The 17,562-nt window shown below is 31.8% G+C and overlaps 1 protein-coding gene and 1 non-coding gene across 4 annotated transcripts in view; both read right to left on the reverse strand.

Moving 5' to 3' along the window:
- LOC116773878 (klarsicht protein) overlaps positions 1-17,562 on the reverse strand; it is a 148,916-nt gene that overhangs the window by 18,878 nt on the left and 112,476 nt on the right. For 2 of the 3 annotated variants that reach the window (XM_061523887.1, XM_061523886.1), the window contains exons 9-16: positions 5,029-5,199; positions 3,492-3,647; positions 3,119-3,290; positions 1,813-2,414; positions 1,375-1,518; positions 1,020-1,226; positions 564-793; positions 49-415 (exon numbers count right to left, since the gene is read on the reverse strand). In XM_061523887.1, coding sequence (XP_061379871.1) covers positions 49-415; positions 564-793; positions 1,020-1,226; positions 1,375-1,518; positions 1,813-2,414; positions 3,119-3,290; positions 3,492-3,647; positions 5,029-5,199 — 2,049 coding nt within the window. The remainder of the gene's footprint in view (positions 1-48; positions 416-563; positions 794-1,019; positions 1,227-1,374; positions 1,519-1,812; positions 2,415-3,118; positions 3,291-3,491; positions 3,648-5,028; positions 5,200-17,562) is intronic. The other variant, XM_061523888.1, reaches the window with a different exon arrangement.
- On the reverse strand, positions 12,327-12,465 carry LOC133319468 (U4 spliceosomal RNA). The gene has a single exon (XR_009753067.1). It is a non-coding gene; the product is annotated as a U4 spliceosomal RNA (small nuclear RNA).

Raw genomic sequence — 17,562 nt, forward strand, 5'->3', positions numbered from 1 at the left:
GACTAATGAATGTTCGATCGGAGGCAAATATCGATTTTAATACCGTACCTGATAGAAATCCCAAGCCTGTTCTGAAAAAGAACTATGGCCTTCGGTACCAGCAGTTATGCTCTCAGAGTCTTTATCAACACTGAGGTCCCACATTTGACTGGGATCTCCTAGACTAAGTGCCAAAAACGTTCTCTCTCTCTCCATACTTTTGGTCATCCTAGGTCGTACGGTTCCACCTTCGGGGCCCAGTTTAAAGCTAGGGCCGACTAATTCTGTTTCGTTTTGCTCAGGGATGGCACTGTCTTGTTCTTTGCTTGAGATGTGTGTTTTCTCGATGCTTTTCCTCAGATTTGCGATGGTTGCCAACTGCTGTTTGATAAGATCCGCGTCGCTGTCATTGTCCGAAGTTGATGTTGTATCGAATCTAGGCAGAAAATATAATAAAAATCTATTGAAATACCTCTTACAATTATTTGTAAAATCTTTATTTTATTCTACTTAGCGAGAATCTTCAGTCCAAATTAAATGATTATAAATGAATAATTTAATATTTTAATTTAAAATTTTAATACCTATTCTTCCTACTAGTGGCGGGGTCACTGGCCGCACTTCTTTCGTTTTTGTCTTCAATTTCTGGACTCAACCTTCCACAAAACGACAGACTCTTAACCAATCTCTCTCTTCTAGTGTTGTTCTGTCGTTTCAGTTTCAACCTTTTCCTTCTCAACCAACATTGTTTATCGTTAGCCTCCACACACGACGTACAAGCCTCTGTCATAGTATTTGTGCTTGATATGTGACCCTAAGGGTTGATATTTATTATAATTTTCTATTGCATTAATGAAATTAACTAAACAGTGTCATTAAAGGACCCCAAACTTAAATATCTTAAAGCGCAAAGGACATGTAAAGACTAAATAGCCAAGCTAAAATTTAAAAAAAAACGTAACTGCCACAGAGTATAAAAGTATAAAGCATTATAAAAGCACACATACAAAGTACATAAAAGTCAGTGCACATTCTTATACCTGTACAGTAGTTGAGCTTCCTCTTAATTTAGAGCTGGAATTCCCAGGTGTGACTCTTCTAGGCGATGCCAGTGTGTTCAGTGCGGACTCTGATATGGACATGTTAATGACGTCATCAGTGGGCGTGGCTATAATGCCAGCACTCAGCTGAGACAGACACGACACAGACCACGGCCGCGTGGCATTCCTCTTCTTGCGCAGCGTCACCTTGTTAGCACGGATGTATAGTGTTAGATGAATGAATGAAAGGGTGAATGTTATTACAATATTTTGCAAGGTTAGGACAAATGATCATAGATTTAGTGACATTGATACATTCGGTTATTATAAATGTGGTATATTTTTAGATGTTTACCTTGGCGTGATGCGTCGGCGTCACAGTACAAGTTGATGTGCTCATGTCCATTGATGAATGAATGTTTCTTTCTTCTGACGTCAGTGATGTATCGACCTCGCTCTCTGTAGTGTATTCCCCGGACGCATCGTAGCTTTCAGTGCACTTAAAATTAAATGTGCATATTTATTAACACACCTTATCTAAAGTAATTAAGTTTTTGTTTCTTTGGACAAGCTGATGACAGCAGAAATCATTCCAGTTTATTAGTTTCTTGTGTAGGGTTCAAAAATTCGTACAATACAATAGGCTACATTATACTTTTAGTGTTAGATTTCTTTAAATACTGCCTTTGTAAAGTTGAAAATTTTTATTTAGCTTAGACTGGCTTTAGTCAATTAAGTACTGATACACAATATATGTTTAAAGTATGATAATCATGTTATGTGATTAACTTACCTGATTACTATCGTTTTTGTCTTCTGGACTCTGATTCAACCATTCCTTGATTCTTGACATTTTCTCCCTGCTGGACTTGCCTTCCTCGTCAAATGATAATGGTTTCAAATTTCGTGTATTCTTCTTCTTAGCCATCTGTTGCTGTGCTTGTTTCTGAACCAATTCCTCAGCCTGTAGGACCAATCGTTCTAGATCTTTACATCTTGAATTCTGATCGACTCTTATAAGATCTGGCGTTGTGGACTCCAATTTCTTCGGGGATAGAAGTTTTTCTTTCTTATTATCCACTGGTAAGTCACACTGTATTTCAATGGATGACGTCATTAAGTCTGTGGAATCTTCGTTCGCTATTTTGGGGCCGTCCACGTAAGTCCATTCCTCTTCCGACGATTCCTCTTGCGACTTCTCGTCAGTCTCAACGACCTGTCGATCAGAATCCGTGTCGTGATGTCTGAAGTAGAAGGTGGCACAATTTTTAGATTTTCTATCAGACTGATTGAATTTCGATGTGTTCACTGGTTTTTTTCTCTTGACAACTGTAGGTGGAGTGTTCATTTCTCTTGGTATATCTTCTAATCTCCCCGTTTCGCGTACACTGATACCTGTAACGGGAAATAAAAGGCGATTGTTCCGATTGTCGTGTTATGCGTATTGAAATGCGCTTGTGTATTTATTTGTTTGTAAACAAGGCATGATATCAATGAGCTATTCCACTAAAGAAATCAACAAGTCATTGTTATTCAAATTAGTTGTGGAGAGTTGTGCAATATTGTTTATGTGAGAAAATGGAAATTTTACCATGATTCATGACTAGTCAATGCATAGGCAGAAGACATTAAAGTGGGAATACTAATTAGCAAACACATAAGTTAAGAGAACTTCAAAATTAATGTTTAATTTTAATGTTTCTTTACAAAATTTTCACCTTACTCTCTCATTTATATTCTGCTGTTTATATAACAGCTTCTGCCTTAAGCATGGATGACGTCTTTTGATGACATTAAAATGATGAATATTAAAAATTCAAAAAACCTTTTTATACCATTACAATTTTTTTATTTCATTAAAAACCTATATAACATATGCAAACTTATTTTTTAAATATTTACACGTACTGGAGAACTTGTAAAACCAATAATCTATTCCGAAAAAAAGCTTTTTTCATATAAGTATTAAAATCATACTGCACTACTAAGATGTTTTAGATATCTATAAAGACTAACGAACGGTTATTTTATACCAAATAACAATGGTTACTGTTAAATGCATTGTAAGCGAAGTTATAATGTAATGCACGTTCCCTCACCATCAACATTATCTCCGCCGGGAACTGTTTGATCCGTCTGTCTGTCTTCTCCCTCGTCCACGGTCGGAACACGTCTCTCGTCCATTTCGCAGTCTCTGTCCCTCACCAGCTCGGTCTCACAGTCCGATCCGAAGCCGCGCCAGGTGTAAGTCACTGCATACTCCTGTTCCTCCTGGAATTCAAACGACGATTAGATATTAAGCAATGTATAACATAAAACTGGTTTTATACTGGAATATATATGTTTATATCTCAATCACGGTAACGTATGACTTATCATAAGTCATATGTAATACATTATTTTTGCCAAGCTTCTTATTTACATCTGTTCACAGTCACTGTCCTATATTATCCTATATAATACAGTATTTACCTCAGAAGCAGACTGCCGGCTATCTTCAGAGCTGCTCCTCCGTATAACATTAATAGGTGTCCTCTGTCGTCTTGGTGAGCCACGTCTTGTAAGCCGCGGTTGCTTCAGAGCCGGCTCGTCGTCACTATCACTCGCTACTTCTATTGAAGCGCAGTTCTGGAAAAAATGTAGATAAATAAAAATTTACCCATTAAAGAAATCAAACGAACGAATGATAGTATTCTTTAAATAACATGTAGGCACATGATACAAATTTGATTATATAATTGGACTATAATGACTATTTTTTGGATCTATAGTTTTGTTATATTTCAATGTTCAAGACTCAACAAGACTCAACCGATGACATCATTTGCTTAAAGTATTTAATTTATTTATATGCATACACACTAATATTATTTATTACTAAGATAATAACGAAACGGAAATGAGTTTGCGTAGAGTAATTTATGAGCTTTTATATTCAATAACATCGTGCGTTCATTTATAAGCTAGCCTCAAAGGGTTGTATATAAATTTATTTGGACAGAGCTTGGGTAATTCAAATGTATGTGCACACAAATCACTAGTTATATCCCTTTAAAACCATACTTTAATTGTATAGTTTCCACTAACCCTAAATATTACCGTTCAAACCCTCATAAATGTAAACTACAAATAAAACTATTAAGGGTCGTATTTGAAAACATCGCGACGGGTGGTTGATTACACCATTGTGACACTACACTAGCGATATTTACAAAATGACCATAACTTTCAAATGAGAAAAATTTATAAATGTTTATGATATAAATAATCTTTGTCATTTCAAGAAATAAACAGTGAAAGTAATATAATTTTCTTAGTATGAACAAAAATAATTCTATAAAGAAATGTTTACGTCATATTCGTTTGAGTAAAACGTATTCTATTGCACTTGACGTATTCAACGATCCTCAAAACATTGAGTTATTTTATAATAGTAAACTATTTTTTGTTAGCTTTCTCAATTCTTGTAACCAACCAGTCGAAAGTTAAATGCAGCGAGCGACACTTATGTAATCAAGATATGAAGGTGCATTTTTAAATAGATGAAATCTTACGAATATTAATTAGTTGTTATAAATAGCTTACTAACTTGTGAATTGCATTGAAACGATATAACAAAGAATCAGGATATAATTATGTAACATTGTCTTTAAAGAAATCAATATCAATTGGATAATGGGAATGACAGGTTATTAAATATCATTAAAAAGTGTATATTATCTAAACAAGTGGCTTTTTAATAAAGAATACCATAAATTTTTGTTCACTATAAACCGTATCAAAAACCGTTATGGTTTAACGACGATTCGGATGATGAAAAGATAAAACAGACGTCGAGAATGAGTGCTATTTGTTATAAAATAATAAATAAATCATACTAAATGAGTTCGCCAATTAGTAGCGAGTAGTAGCCATATATATATATATATATATATATATATATATATATATATATTTATTGATGTTTGCATTTTATGCCAATACTTATCTATACTCAGCTCATATTTACCTGATTATCACTCTTAGCGATGCAGGCCTCCAGGTGACAGAGCCACTCGATGGCCCGCAGATACAGCAGATGCCAGCGACGTTCTAGAGCTCGCGCCACGTCCGCTCCACCGCAGAGCCTCACCACCGAGCTGACAATACGACGGTGGCATTCCACGTCCCTTTGTAATACCTACATAATATAAATAATAATATTATTATACCATATTGAAGCCCAAACTCCGTGGAATCAGAAAGCACAAGGTCTGATGATGATATTGTAATAAAATAGATATAAATGTAAATTTATCTACCATAATAAATAATGAATGTAATAAAATATGTAAGTTATATTTATAGCAGAGAAAGACGTGAAATAATAAAACTAATCTCAGATCGCCGTAGAAATACATATTTCATGTAAAAAATACAATTCGAAAACCAATGAGTTTCTTTAATAAAATGCTTTACAAAAAGTCGAGATGTGAATAAAGTGGTTTCGTAAAAAAATCCAACAAAGGGCGGAGCGTGCCATGGTTGCTTGGAGCGTGCAATGACCATTATCAATAGGAACATTTTTATTTAATAGATCTGTAGAACTACATTTGGTGTATGACAAATATGTCATGGGGAAAATTTATAATATAAATATATCTATCAAGATCAACTAACTCGTACAACAATCTCAATAATATTTTGAAATGTACGAATTATTATCGGCGTAAATAGAAACAAGATTGCTTAAATTTTATATTATTTAGACGACAACTGAGGGAATAATTCACACTTGTAACATAAAATTTCAAACAGGATAGATCTGAAAACAAAATGTATTGAAGATCAAAACTAAAAATAATTGTCAATGAATAGGTCGACGTAACATTATCGATTTAACAGGATTTTAAAAAATCTTACCAAACATCATAAACAGTACAAACTTATAATTAAAGTTATAAGAATATCTGCAACATAAAACTTCTTCGACATAATTTATTAATAACATTAAAATACTGTGTAATGAAACGTTTTTAAATATGAGAAAGAAACAGTAGTAGTTAACAAATATAATAAATTTGCAACTGGCGATATTATGGATATGGAAAAAAAAATGTGCTTTGAAAAATAAAACATATCCATTGTAACATTTCAAACGTTGTAATCCAATGATTTTGAGCACATCTTTATCGGCGTTTGATTGAAGTGTGATAGGCTCGTTCCCATCGGGGCGTCCCATTGTTATGGTAAAACATTTCTATAAACCATTGTTATCACGATTACATCACTGACAATAAGATGTTGTGTAAGCGGCTGTTATCAGTGACCTTCGGAAATGTGATAAACAGATAGAAAGTCCGTCTTGAGGTCAACGATCTTGAAATTGTTCAAAATTGTTTTTATAAAATAAACATGGGCTTTGTTATATGTGATAAGATTTCTCTATATACAGATTCATCTTATCCGTAGCTGGAGATGGGTGGGAAATAAGAAAAATCTTAAAATATAGCAATTGTAATGAAGAAGACTAGGGTTTAAGTATTCATCGTATTTATTATCCCAAAGAAAAACCTAGTACATAGTTACAGGATATTGGAATGTTTAATTATTCATGTTACAATGAATATCCTCTCTAGACATTCTGGTTAGCAAATACCCAGTTATTAATATAATAACCGCTACATTGAACCTAAATACAGTTAATCTCAGCAATTGACGTAATTGTCCAACGTCCAAGTGAAAGTCTAATATTGTTTTGTAATCATGGCGTTTATTCGTTTTTATTATCAGAGTAATTCAAACGTCGACCTTGAATAAGAAACTTCATGAACTTATCTCTATAGATTTATATATTAAAGACAGTAATGAACATGTTAGCAATTAAGTTGTATAGACGGAGATGTGATAAAGATTAATAGACGGGAGCTAAATGTGCTGGGAAATACAAACATACAACAGAGCACCCCACACGAAGCTGAAGATAGTTGAATAACAAAAGGTGTGAACTCACGGATATTTGATGATCGGTTTGCATAACGTAGAATAAACAGCTCAAGATACGTCTATTTATAACCTTGGAGAAACAAAATTGTTAAAAATCATGAATCATTTCCTCAACCGACAATCAGATGTGCTATTGTTCAGAACGCTTACTACAAGATACGCATCGTAACACTTGATACGAAGCGTTTCACGTTTTCAATCAATAATCTACTTTAATAATGTAATTGGCGAAAAATTATTGCCATATCCGAAACGCTCCGTACTTGACGATGGAAACTTTTTACAATGATTATTTATGGTATAGATATGTTAAATTTATATTAAAATTAAAGTACTTTATACTACTAATATATGTATTTTCTACATGTAATTAGTATATTAGGAACAATAACTAACAATGATCTGTAGCACTAATAGTCTCATTAGTTAGATCTGATATCGCATCTAGTTAACTACTCTAATAGACATCGTTTAGTACGGAACCTATCATAAATTTCTTGCCTCACAAACTTACTGATACGTTATTAAGGACAACATGTTATGTTTAAACATTTGATAAACTCGCGAATCATGATTCAATCGACTTTACGTCTGGATTATTCTAATCAATTCGTAATATGTTCATAATTTATTTAGCATTTCTAGAAGTAGCTATTATTGCTGTAGCTGACGAGGTAAAATTGCTATTACTATTACAGCGAAACATAATGTAAGTAATGAGAATCATTATAATTTACATTAAATTAACTAACTTATATGTGTACAACCGGATTTACAGAAGGCTTATTTGGTCCACATATTAATTTTATTAGACTATAAAATTTCTAGTCTGATTATATTTCATACTACAATTTGGGACACTTTTAAAACTTGCTGCTATTTAATACTGAAATAAGTTTGTTATATATACAGGCGACATCTATAGAATATTGGTTTTGAAGTGCATCAAGAAAAAAGCTTAGATTAATAGCCTGAATATGTTTATAGATTTCGTGTTATGTCGTAAATAACAATGCAGGCTGTAACTGTAGCATGAGCGACACAGATTTCAGTTATGGAAAGATGAAAAATAATCTTTATCGTAAAAGGAATAAGCTATAAAATAAAAACTGTAAATCGTGACCGTGGATACTCCAAGGTTATGCAAGCTGCTAATAGGACTCCCAATACGAGTCACGACTTTATTGTATGGTATCTGTATTGTTGAGTTTTGAGTTTGTGGTACAATGCATTACCATTTCGGTGTGTCGAAAATATAAGAACTGATGAAAAAAATAATTGAGAAGTATTATATACTATATTTTGTACCACATCACCAACATAATATACAAAAACTTTCTAATATCGTAAGTTTCGAACGAGGCAGTGATCATAATATATAATTTATAATTGGCATTACCAGTGATTCGTGGTACAGATGTAAGTGGTATTATTACTGTCACTGCTGACTGGACAGCTCGTGCCATTCTCAGAACAATTGTTTTGTAAGAGCAGCTGTTTAGTCTTAGCGCTGTTAAACATTTACAACTTGATGTACTGCGTATTGGATTGTAATGGTTCACTTTCAAATACACCTCAACGTCACCGGTTTAACGAAAATTACTTAGAAATCAACGTTTTATGGATTCATTGATCTGTATAAAGATAATTATATATGAACGGATATTAGTAGTAAATAGCATCGTTTTATGAGGTCACCATTATTTTATCATATAGTTTAATGGTTGTAGTTAAGGCAATTCTGAAGATGATTTATCTAATGCAACCTAATCTTACGAATGATATGTAAGTGTTGGCGCCTATAATTTTAACTGTACTATTATTTCTATGCATCTGTCACGCAAACTTTCTATTTTAATTTGTTTTGAAAGTAAAACAACAGAATCAACATAGAAATAAATGTATTTGAAGATGAAAATTACGAAATCTTTGGCAGTTTTTAGGCCGCGAGATAAAATTACCGAAGAAATACCGTTGCAATATATCATAACTAGATATAAATGAATCCGTAAATAATTGAGATTATTTCCAGTGTTGAGTCTGGCTAGGACACACTTTTTTAATGTTATTATATTATAGAGATATTAAAACTAAAGTAGGTATAGTCTTATTTATTTATTAAGTTTTACAATAAGAATATCCGTAATTTACATCGATAAAACGTGAGACATATTATAAATAAAAATCAAATTCATATATTCTTTTAACGTCAATGTGAAAAATCACAAACCAATAATAGTTGGTATTAGACGTCCATCGCCAATGAATACCTGGGAAGTCACCGTCCGTCGACTCCGGAATTAGCGGAATCGATGCTGAGAATAACTAGAACATAACATTTAGTTCGGAATTTACGGCAGCGAGTTTAAAACTACTCACAAGTTTAACTTTGTAACGTCTAATACACTTTAATGAAAAGTTGTCGGAGTTTGCGAAAAAAAATATGACACACTAAACTCACGTACAGAACCGGTCAAAGCGATGTGAGGTCAGATTGCACACGACGCAGAACTGAAGGTAGATATTTATTGAATAACATCCAAAGAATTACCGTAATCCCCTCTAAGAAATATCTTTAACTTAAAGTTCGTTGCTACTGATTGTAAATTTTTCTAACAACGATAATGTTGGCAGTGATTTTAAAAACAGAGATCGTGTACTGAAACCTTTTTTTTCATATAATCTGTGTAAGATTGAGTACATTTAAATTACTTCTATTAATTAAAAATATACATGTGTGACCTTTGTGGATTCAGATATAAAATACTGACCTGTCTACTTAAAATCCACACTGAATAAGCTGTATAAAATAAAATAAGGAATTTGTTATTTAGGAAATTATAAAAAAAAAAAATGTTTTTTTTATTAAATTACACGAGAAACTCGATTTATTTTTAGAGGATACAATTGAATAAGAAATATAAATTGTATTGAAACTCATCATATAATAATCAAAACACGAAAAGCAAATAAATATATATGCTGCTATGTTTTGTACAAATTTAGTATATAAACGTTTCAACTTATTTGAAGAGTATGCATGGCTCGTTTTAATGTTAATTATAAATTTACATATTATTCATAATTACCGTAGAACATGTATCAATGCTTTTAGTTAAAATATTTCATTAAATCCGCAAACAATCTAAAACTTTCCAAAGGTCTTGAATATTTTCTTAGCTCTTTAAATAAGATGCAACAAAAGGGGAAGTGCATTAAACGGGGCGACAACAAAGAACCAAATACGATCGTAAAATATAATTATAAATGTTCAATGTACAATCTGAAGGTTGCGACATGTCAAAACAAATGTTCATAAACTTGGCTCTTTGTAATTGAGGAAACTGAAGTAGAGTTTAATAAAAACGACTCCCCTGATACAATTATTCAGAGCAGTTCATAATTTGTGTAGCGAAGGCCATTCGTTCAACTCTACTGTTCTAAAACACACTAACATTTTTATTTTAAATAACGACCATAAAAAAAGATAGATTACAAAGAAATAAATGAGTTAATCGTTATAAATCCATTGTTATATTTTTTACACTTCCTATTAATATTTATACATTGTATATATCTCGTGAGCGATAAATAGTTCAGGTGTTATTATGTTTCTAAGATGTATTTATAGCAGTGTCCTTTGCATGATACGTATACCGCTATGAGATATGTAACCACAAATGAAACAAATGAACACGCTTCGTGTTTTTTTTCACAATAAATTATCTCGTTTTAGTATTCAGAAGTTCATAAGCTGATAGAAATTTTAACAATTTCAATGTATTTACAGTTCGATATCTCTCAATTATACGAAATTATAATAATGAATCGAAATAATTATGTCGTACGTTTATTACTATAGCTAACTAATAGATTCAGCACATAGACCTATGCAGCGTGTTTTATATTAATACTGATGCTATATCAACACTTTTCTTGAATCAATGTGACTGTAACTTCAGTCTGAACTTATTAATTCCATCTGTATGTTAAATAAAATGATAAACGATTAAAATTTCTAATACACCGTTTCAATTTGGATATTGTTTTATAACATTTCAATCATCGTATTCACGATTAATAATTCAGAGTAAAACTTTAAGAAATTCTGACAGAATATATGAACATCAAAAGAACATGGGAGTTTTTTTTAATGAAACTAGAAAATACTTAATGCTTTTAACTTTAAATTACTTAAAATAATCAGAGACATTGTCTTTGGGTTCAATATAAAGACTAGATTAACTTTCATAATGTAAACTATCCACGTGATGTAATCGTGATAAATTATTAAGAATCTCGTATATTCAATTAATTGGCATATTTTTCGCAGACAACAAAATATAGAAATAATTTACGGGAAACATCAAATTCAATTCTAAATGACACTAGACTGGCTCTAGTTATTATTAAATGTAATTCTTGAATGTAGATCATTTCCTTAGCGAGTCCAGATCTTGTACGTGTTCAATGTTCCTCTTGAGACGGTATCCCATATTCCTACTAATTATTTGTATGCAGGTCTTTTGTCGGTGACAGATGTTTGTGATCGTGTCACGACCAACTTGCCAGACCTTATTTGGCTGGACCGGTGCAGTTAATCTCATTTAGAACAGGAATACATATTTGCACTTGTTGCACTAACCATACGACGGAATAATAATACTTTAAATCAAGTTATTCTGTACATTTCTCGAGAGTAACATTGAGATAATATTATGATCATTATAAGTTTGTTTTTAACAGTATTCCTTTATGTACGAGCGTAAAACTGCTGAAGATTTTTTAAATTTAACCCCCATTTAATTTTCTAGATACAATCATATTAATAATATGACATATAAAGCTATGTGATCATTAGAAACGAAGTAGTAATGTTAAGGATTAAATTTATTCGAATAAGTTGTTAACCGTCCCATCAATAAACATGAAAAGTTCAAGTCAGTCAACCGATCGAGCAATGTACAGTTATTCAATGTCCCATGACTGTGTGTTAGGAGGCAACCGCAACGGCAGCATAAATCCGTCAAACCCTCATTTCTATTTCCCACAGCCCGTATACAGTTTACCACAAAACGAAATATCTACGGCCTACCCTAAATTTTATTACCTTAGATATAAAGACTATAATAATTCTTAGCGTGTCGTAAATAAAGTAGGCTCACCGTATGTTACGACTTAAGAGCAATTGGCTCGTATTAACACAGATTTACTATAATAACGCTCTCGGAAAAGGCATCTCGGCTTCGTCATTAGACTCATTAATTTGTAAGTATTCTTCATTCACCTTAGAGTTTTTGTAGTTTTAAGAGAGTTTATTAGGCCATCACAGCCGTTCAAAAATTGCCATAGCGGTCGGTGTTTCACGACCACAAGGCGGGGTATTGGTAAAGTTTTCAACTAGCAATAATCGCACCTCGGATAAACCTCATTGGTTACGATATTGCCTCTGCGCAAAGTTAACTCAGACATCGAACCAGGAGAGACTTATACTTCTCCGGTGAAACAAACGCTAGCGTGATTCAGGAGCACCGTAGCGACATCTAGTATGAAATAAATAAACTTTTTCAGCTCTGCTCTTTAGTATTCAACGCGGGTTTGAAATCAAAACAGGTTTTCTCCCCTCACCAAATGTTTGAGAACTTCGATCATATTTTGTTTAAGACGAAATCAATATATAGAAGTTTTACAGCACTAGAATATAACAACAATTAAAAATATACCTTAATTTTTCCCCCAAAAAATTTAACAATGTGTTTTTACTAAACTTTTTATAACAAAAAGAAACAAGATTTTTAACATTAACGTAAAGTGCGAAAACAAGGTCTTAATTAACCGTAGCGAAACAGCCGTATGAAATCTTCGATCGCGATGTTATAATAGATCAAATCGTAGATAACTATCAAAACCCAGCTGGATATGTATTCATTTGATTGCCAAGTGATAACATGTATCAGATCTCTTACGTGAATGACTTTATCCTGCATAGATATTTGTTTAGACATAATACAGATGACATTTATACATTCATACCATACAAGGACTTTCATAATGATGCGTGTAATATAAAATATTTTTCGCTATAATAACCGCATCATAGTGATGGGGAAACCGTCAATAGAGTTGGAGATTTGTAAGCTAAGGCAATAATGTACTTGGAAATATCATCGAGTAATACAAAAATGTAATATATTTGGTAAAGGAAATTTCAGGTTATTCTCAGTGTTGGTTCATAGTAAAGATGTTTTCAATTCAAACAGTAAATAGATCATTCAACTGTGCAGCCAGCAATCGTAGCAATGAAGCAAATAGGAACGCAAATTTATCACGTTGGTTCTCATTGAGTCAATATATTTGATTAATTGAGATTAAGATGTATTTGTGAACTAGATTTCTAATTTAATGCAATTGATCTTTATACACATTTTCATATACTCGTATGTATAGACAATCATTTTATATTTTGTTTCCGACACTTTCAATTCCTTTATAACTATTATATATGGGGTATTTTTCAAATTCATATTTTTGTTTGTCGTATCAATAAGCAGCTGTTATTGATACGAACGTCGAACACGTGTGTTAAGTGCAGCTGCGTGTATAATACAGAACTGTCTCCATTGTTACTTGATTAACGGGAATTTTTGTGATCTCGGACAAATAACCTTTGTAAGGGATAATTTTATCCTCGACGTCCAAGTTTAACAAAGAAGGTGGGGTGATTCATTTCTTAATTTTTCAAACACAAATTGAGATATCGTTAATGTTATAGACAAACAATATCGTATAGTGATTGACAATATTATATAATTGAAAATAAATAAAAAAAAGTTTTTTTTTAATCGCATGATGGCATCACGAATACAACACAAGTGTTAATTTAATTATAAAATGAAACGGATCAATTGTACTTTTATATTCACCTCTGTGAAGTGAATGTCACTGGATACATAAATGATAAAACTATCAATCATTTTCAAGAAAAATCAAAATGTCTTAGATTAATAGTTATCTAAATATTAAATCAAATGCTATAGAGATGGCCATTTGACTATCACACCGCCTTTTGTGTGTTTCGTATGCTTTTTTTTTGTGAAATAGTTTTATTATTGTGTCATAATTAAAACAGCCTAAAATTAATAGATATAATGTATAAACAAATATCATTTCATATCAATTTGCTAGTTTTATGTACTTCTATATATAATAATGAGTGTATGAAAAATATGTTTAATAATTTGATGGATGTGAGGATCATAGTTTATTTGGTCTCTATTTATGAATTTTTTCAACATTCACTAACTAGGAAAAAACCTATTCGAGAATTCGTTTAACGAAAAAACAGACTTCATAAGAATTAAATCGAAAATCATTTCGAAATTTCAACAATATCTCCAGCTTGCTTCATCGAATATATACAGCGTACAATTATTACCTGTAACAATAAAATACACATACATTAGTACTAAGTCATTGTAAATATTCAAAAACTAAAGTACACTTAAACACATTCAAAACATTGAATTCTTTGAGTACTGCCAATGTTTACACTTTTTTTTTTACTGACGAAACGAAATGTACTTGAAATATTCTGAATGTTACTTTTAAATGAATGCAGTCCGTCGGTCGGCGAAGAAGAATTTATTGTTTCAACAAAACTTTACTGTTGTGCAAACAGTACATTGGTTCGGTTATTGTTAACGAATAACAAAGAATGCTTTAAAATAACGCACATACAAACACATACAAAACGTAATTTGATAAACTTATCGTAATACAGATCGAATTCAATGTTAAATAAAAATTTTAATCTAGAATAAGCTTTAAAAGATAACGTTGGAGCTAGGAATTTAACAAGAGAGCTGTGTGATTACTAACAATAAGAAAACTGACTTCTTCAGCCGATGAATAGTGATAGACTTATTGAATATTTCACTTCATGCACGACGTACTTATATCCTTAAATGGTCTTGTGTGATAGATGTAAATTACTACACAAGTTACAACCGAACACAATGTAACAAATGCATAACAGTCTCGGATAATGACTAACGCAATCAAAGACCTTCAAACGAATTTGAAGGGAAACTGTAATTTGCTTACAAAACTGCGCTCGCAGATTTATAGACGGCTGATGGACTCGGAACTAAGACTGTAATTTGTTGTAATTATAGCATATTAAATAGAGTTACGACTGAGAATTAAGAAGGCTTTGATTATGAATACTATATTTATAATGATAGCCTTCTTAATTAATATGGACCTTATATGTTACAAAACAATAAATCTACAAAAAATAAATTTTATGTCCAATATTTCTGAAAATATAAACTCAAATAGAAAAATTCTATACAAATTGTGAAACAAACATTAAAAAAGCTTATGGAAAGCTTACAGATCTAAAATAAGTAAGAAAAGTGATTTCTATGGTATAATATGATTCGGTTGTGTTGAAATTCCACTATCGTTATAGTATAATCGTACGAAATCACTGAAAATAACATATTGTGAACATAACACTTTCATTATATACACCGGCGGCGGCTGGGTCGTTAACCTCCTCTAAAAGTAAAATTATAACCAATCATCGGCCCACCATATTTACTAATGCCATTACTATCGCGACCGGGATGCTAACGTCCCACGGGCCACGTGTTTGATTGAAATACTAATTCATCATCACTATGAAAGACACGATGAGTTTAAAATAAATACACCGTCAGCTGGATGAGCTCATTAGAATATTAGTTTAGTTTTCTGGTTGAAGTTAGTAGGTATATTTTTCAAAGGAATTTATCTAGAAGGAATTATTAAAGCTATTTTACAACTAGAAAATGTAATTCTTATAAGGAATTGGTCTAGTCAGATAAACCACAGACAACTGAGACTACTTAATTAAAGTGTATAATGTTTCTCTCTTCAATTCTGTAATTTAAGTTTTAACCGACTTCAGAAAGGAGGTTCTCATCATGATGATGTATAACTATTTTTTTTGTATAGACACTGAGTGCGCTGAAATCTATGATTCGATTTAGGTGGTTGTTCATTAGCGGATTAATATCTATTTGGTCCCATTAAAATTTAGTATCGTTCGCCCCGATGATTTACAATTGTACAAATACAAATACAACACAAATGTCAAAACTTACAAATTAATAACTTTGTTCATTTTAATTTTGAATACAACACAACAAACGCCTTCAATCTATCCGTAATGTTAACTAAACTTTAGAAGAATATTATAATAGAAATCTTATATGTACCGAAGAAAAAACGAAGAAAAGTTTAATTTACTATTTTGCAGCTAATGGCACATTTAAGCTGACAGTAATTCCCCTATATCTGTTAATAAATATAAGAATTGAGCCCGTAGTTGTGATTAAAATTAAACTAGAAATAACCCAATGTCGATGTTAATGGGAATAATACCAAATACTATTATAAATATTTGAGTAGATTTAAAGAATACATTAATAAAATTAGATTTAAATTACCATACTAACGATATTGATGAAGATAATTTTGTTGAGTTATTTTAATTAAGAGCAATCGTGGTTAATGAATGAGAATAACTTAATTTAACTTTTAATATATACAAAATTGTAAGTATTATCTTTACTGAATATATAAGTTTATTAACTACAAAGACGTCTCTTTAACTTTGTTAGAAATCTCTCCAATTTTCCATAAATCAAAGCAAGCAGTTGCCTTTATAAATCGTCCCAAATGACGGAAACGGGATGAATTTCACCAATTGCCATCCTCTAGACTGAGGCACTAATTCCCAGCTTCAATATGTAACTGTAGATTTACTGGTATCGCAATGGTGGGCGTAATTGAGCTTTTAAATCATAAAGCCGTTTAAAGGGACAGATGTAAACATAGTTATAACACCTGGCCGGTGATTCAGGGCTTCGTTGTAAATAAAATGTTACTACACAATATAAAGTAACAAAAAAATATTACGTGTATACTATGTATGTGATAATAACAATTTTAATCTATATGACCTCTGTAGCTAGGAAGCATTTCAAATATACGTATGAGGTTGTGAGATCAGTCATCGAAGATTGTTTCTTGTTTTGTATTTTATGGTTCCTTGAGAATGGTTCTTAAAGTAAGATGCAATTATTCTGAAAAAAAGAAACTTGATTTTGTATTTCTAGAGCAAAAATACAAAGCATAGGAAATTTTGAAGAAAGGATTATTCTGAAGTTACATACATATATGACTGTAATGCAACTTTCAGTTTCATTTTCACTACCATACATATGTTCTCAAATCTTTGTCCTGCAAAAACAGAAAAACCACGCTAAAACCGATATACATATCATGATCTTGTCTGGCTTGTTGAAGATAAGATGTTGAAAATTTCTTGATATTACTTCATTATTTTGTAACGATATATGAGTAAAAATGGAAAACATTTATAGACATATTAATTCCAATATGAGCAGATTTAATTATTTACATTACAATATAAGCAGAAAGCATGTAGGATATTTTTTAAGACTGAATTTCGGCTCACACTTGACCATTATTCCGGGCATAGTATGAG

Source organism: Danaus plexippus, chromosome 20, assembly GCF_018135715.1.
Source record: "Danaus plexippus chromosome 20, MEX_DaPlex, whole genome shotgun sequence".
NCBI lineage: Eukaryota > Metazoa > Arthropoda > Insecta > Lepidoptera > Nymphalidae > Danaus > Danaus plexippus.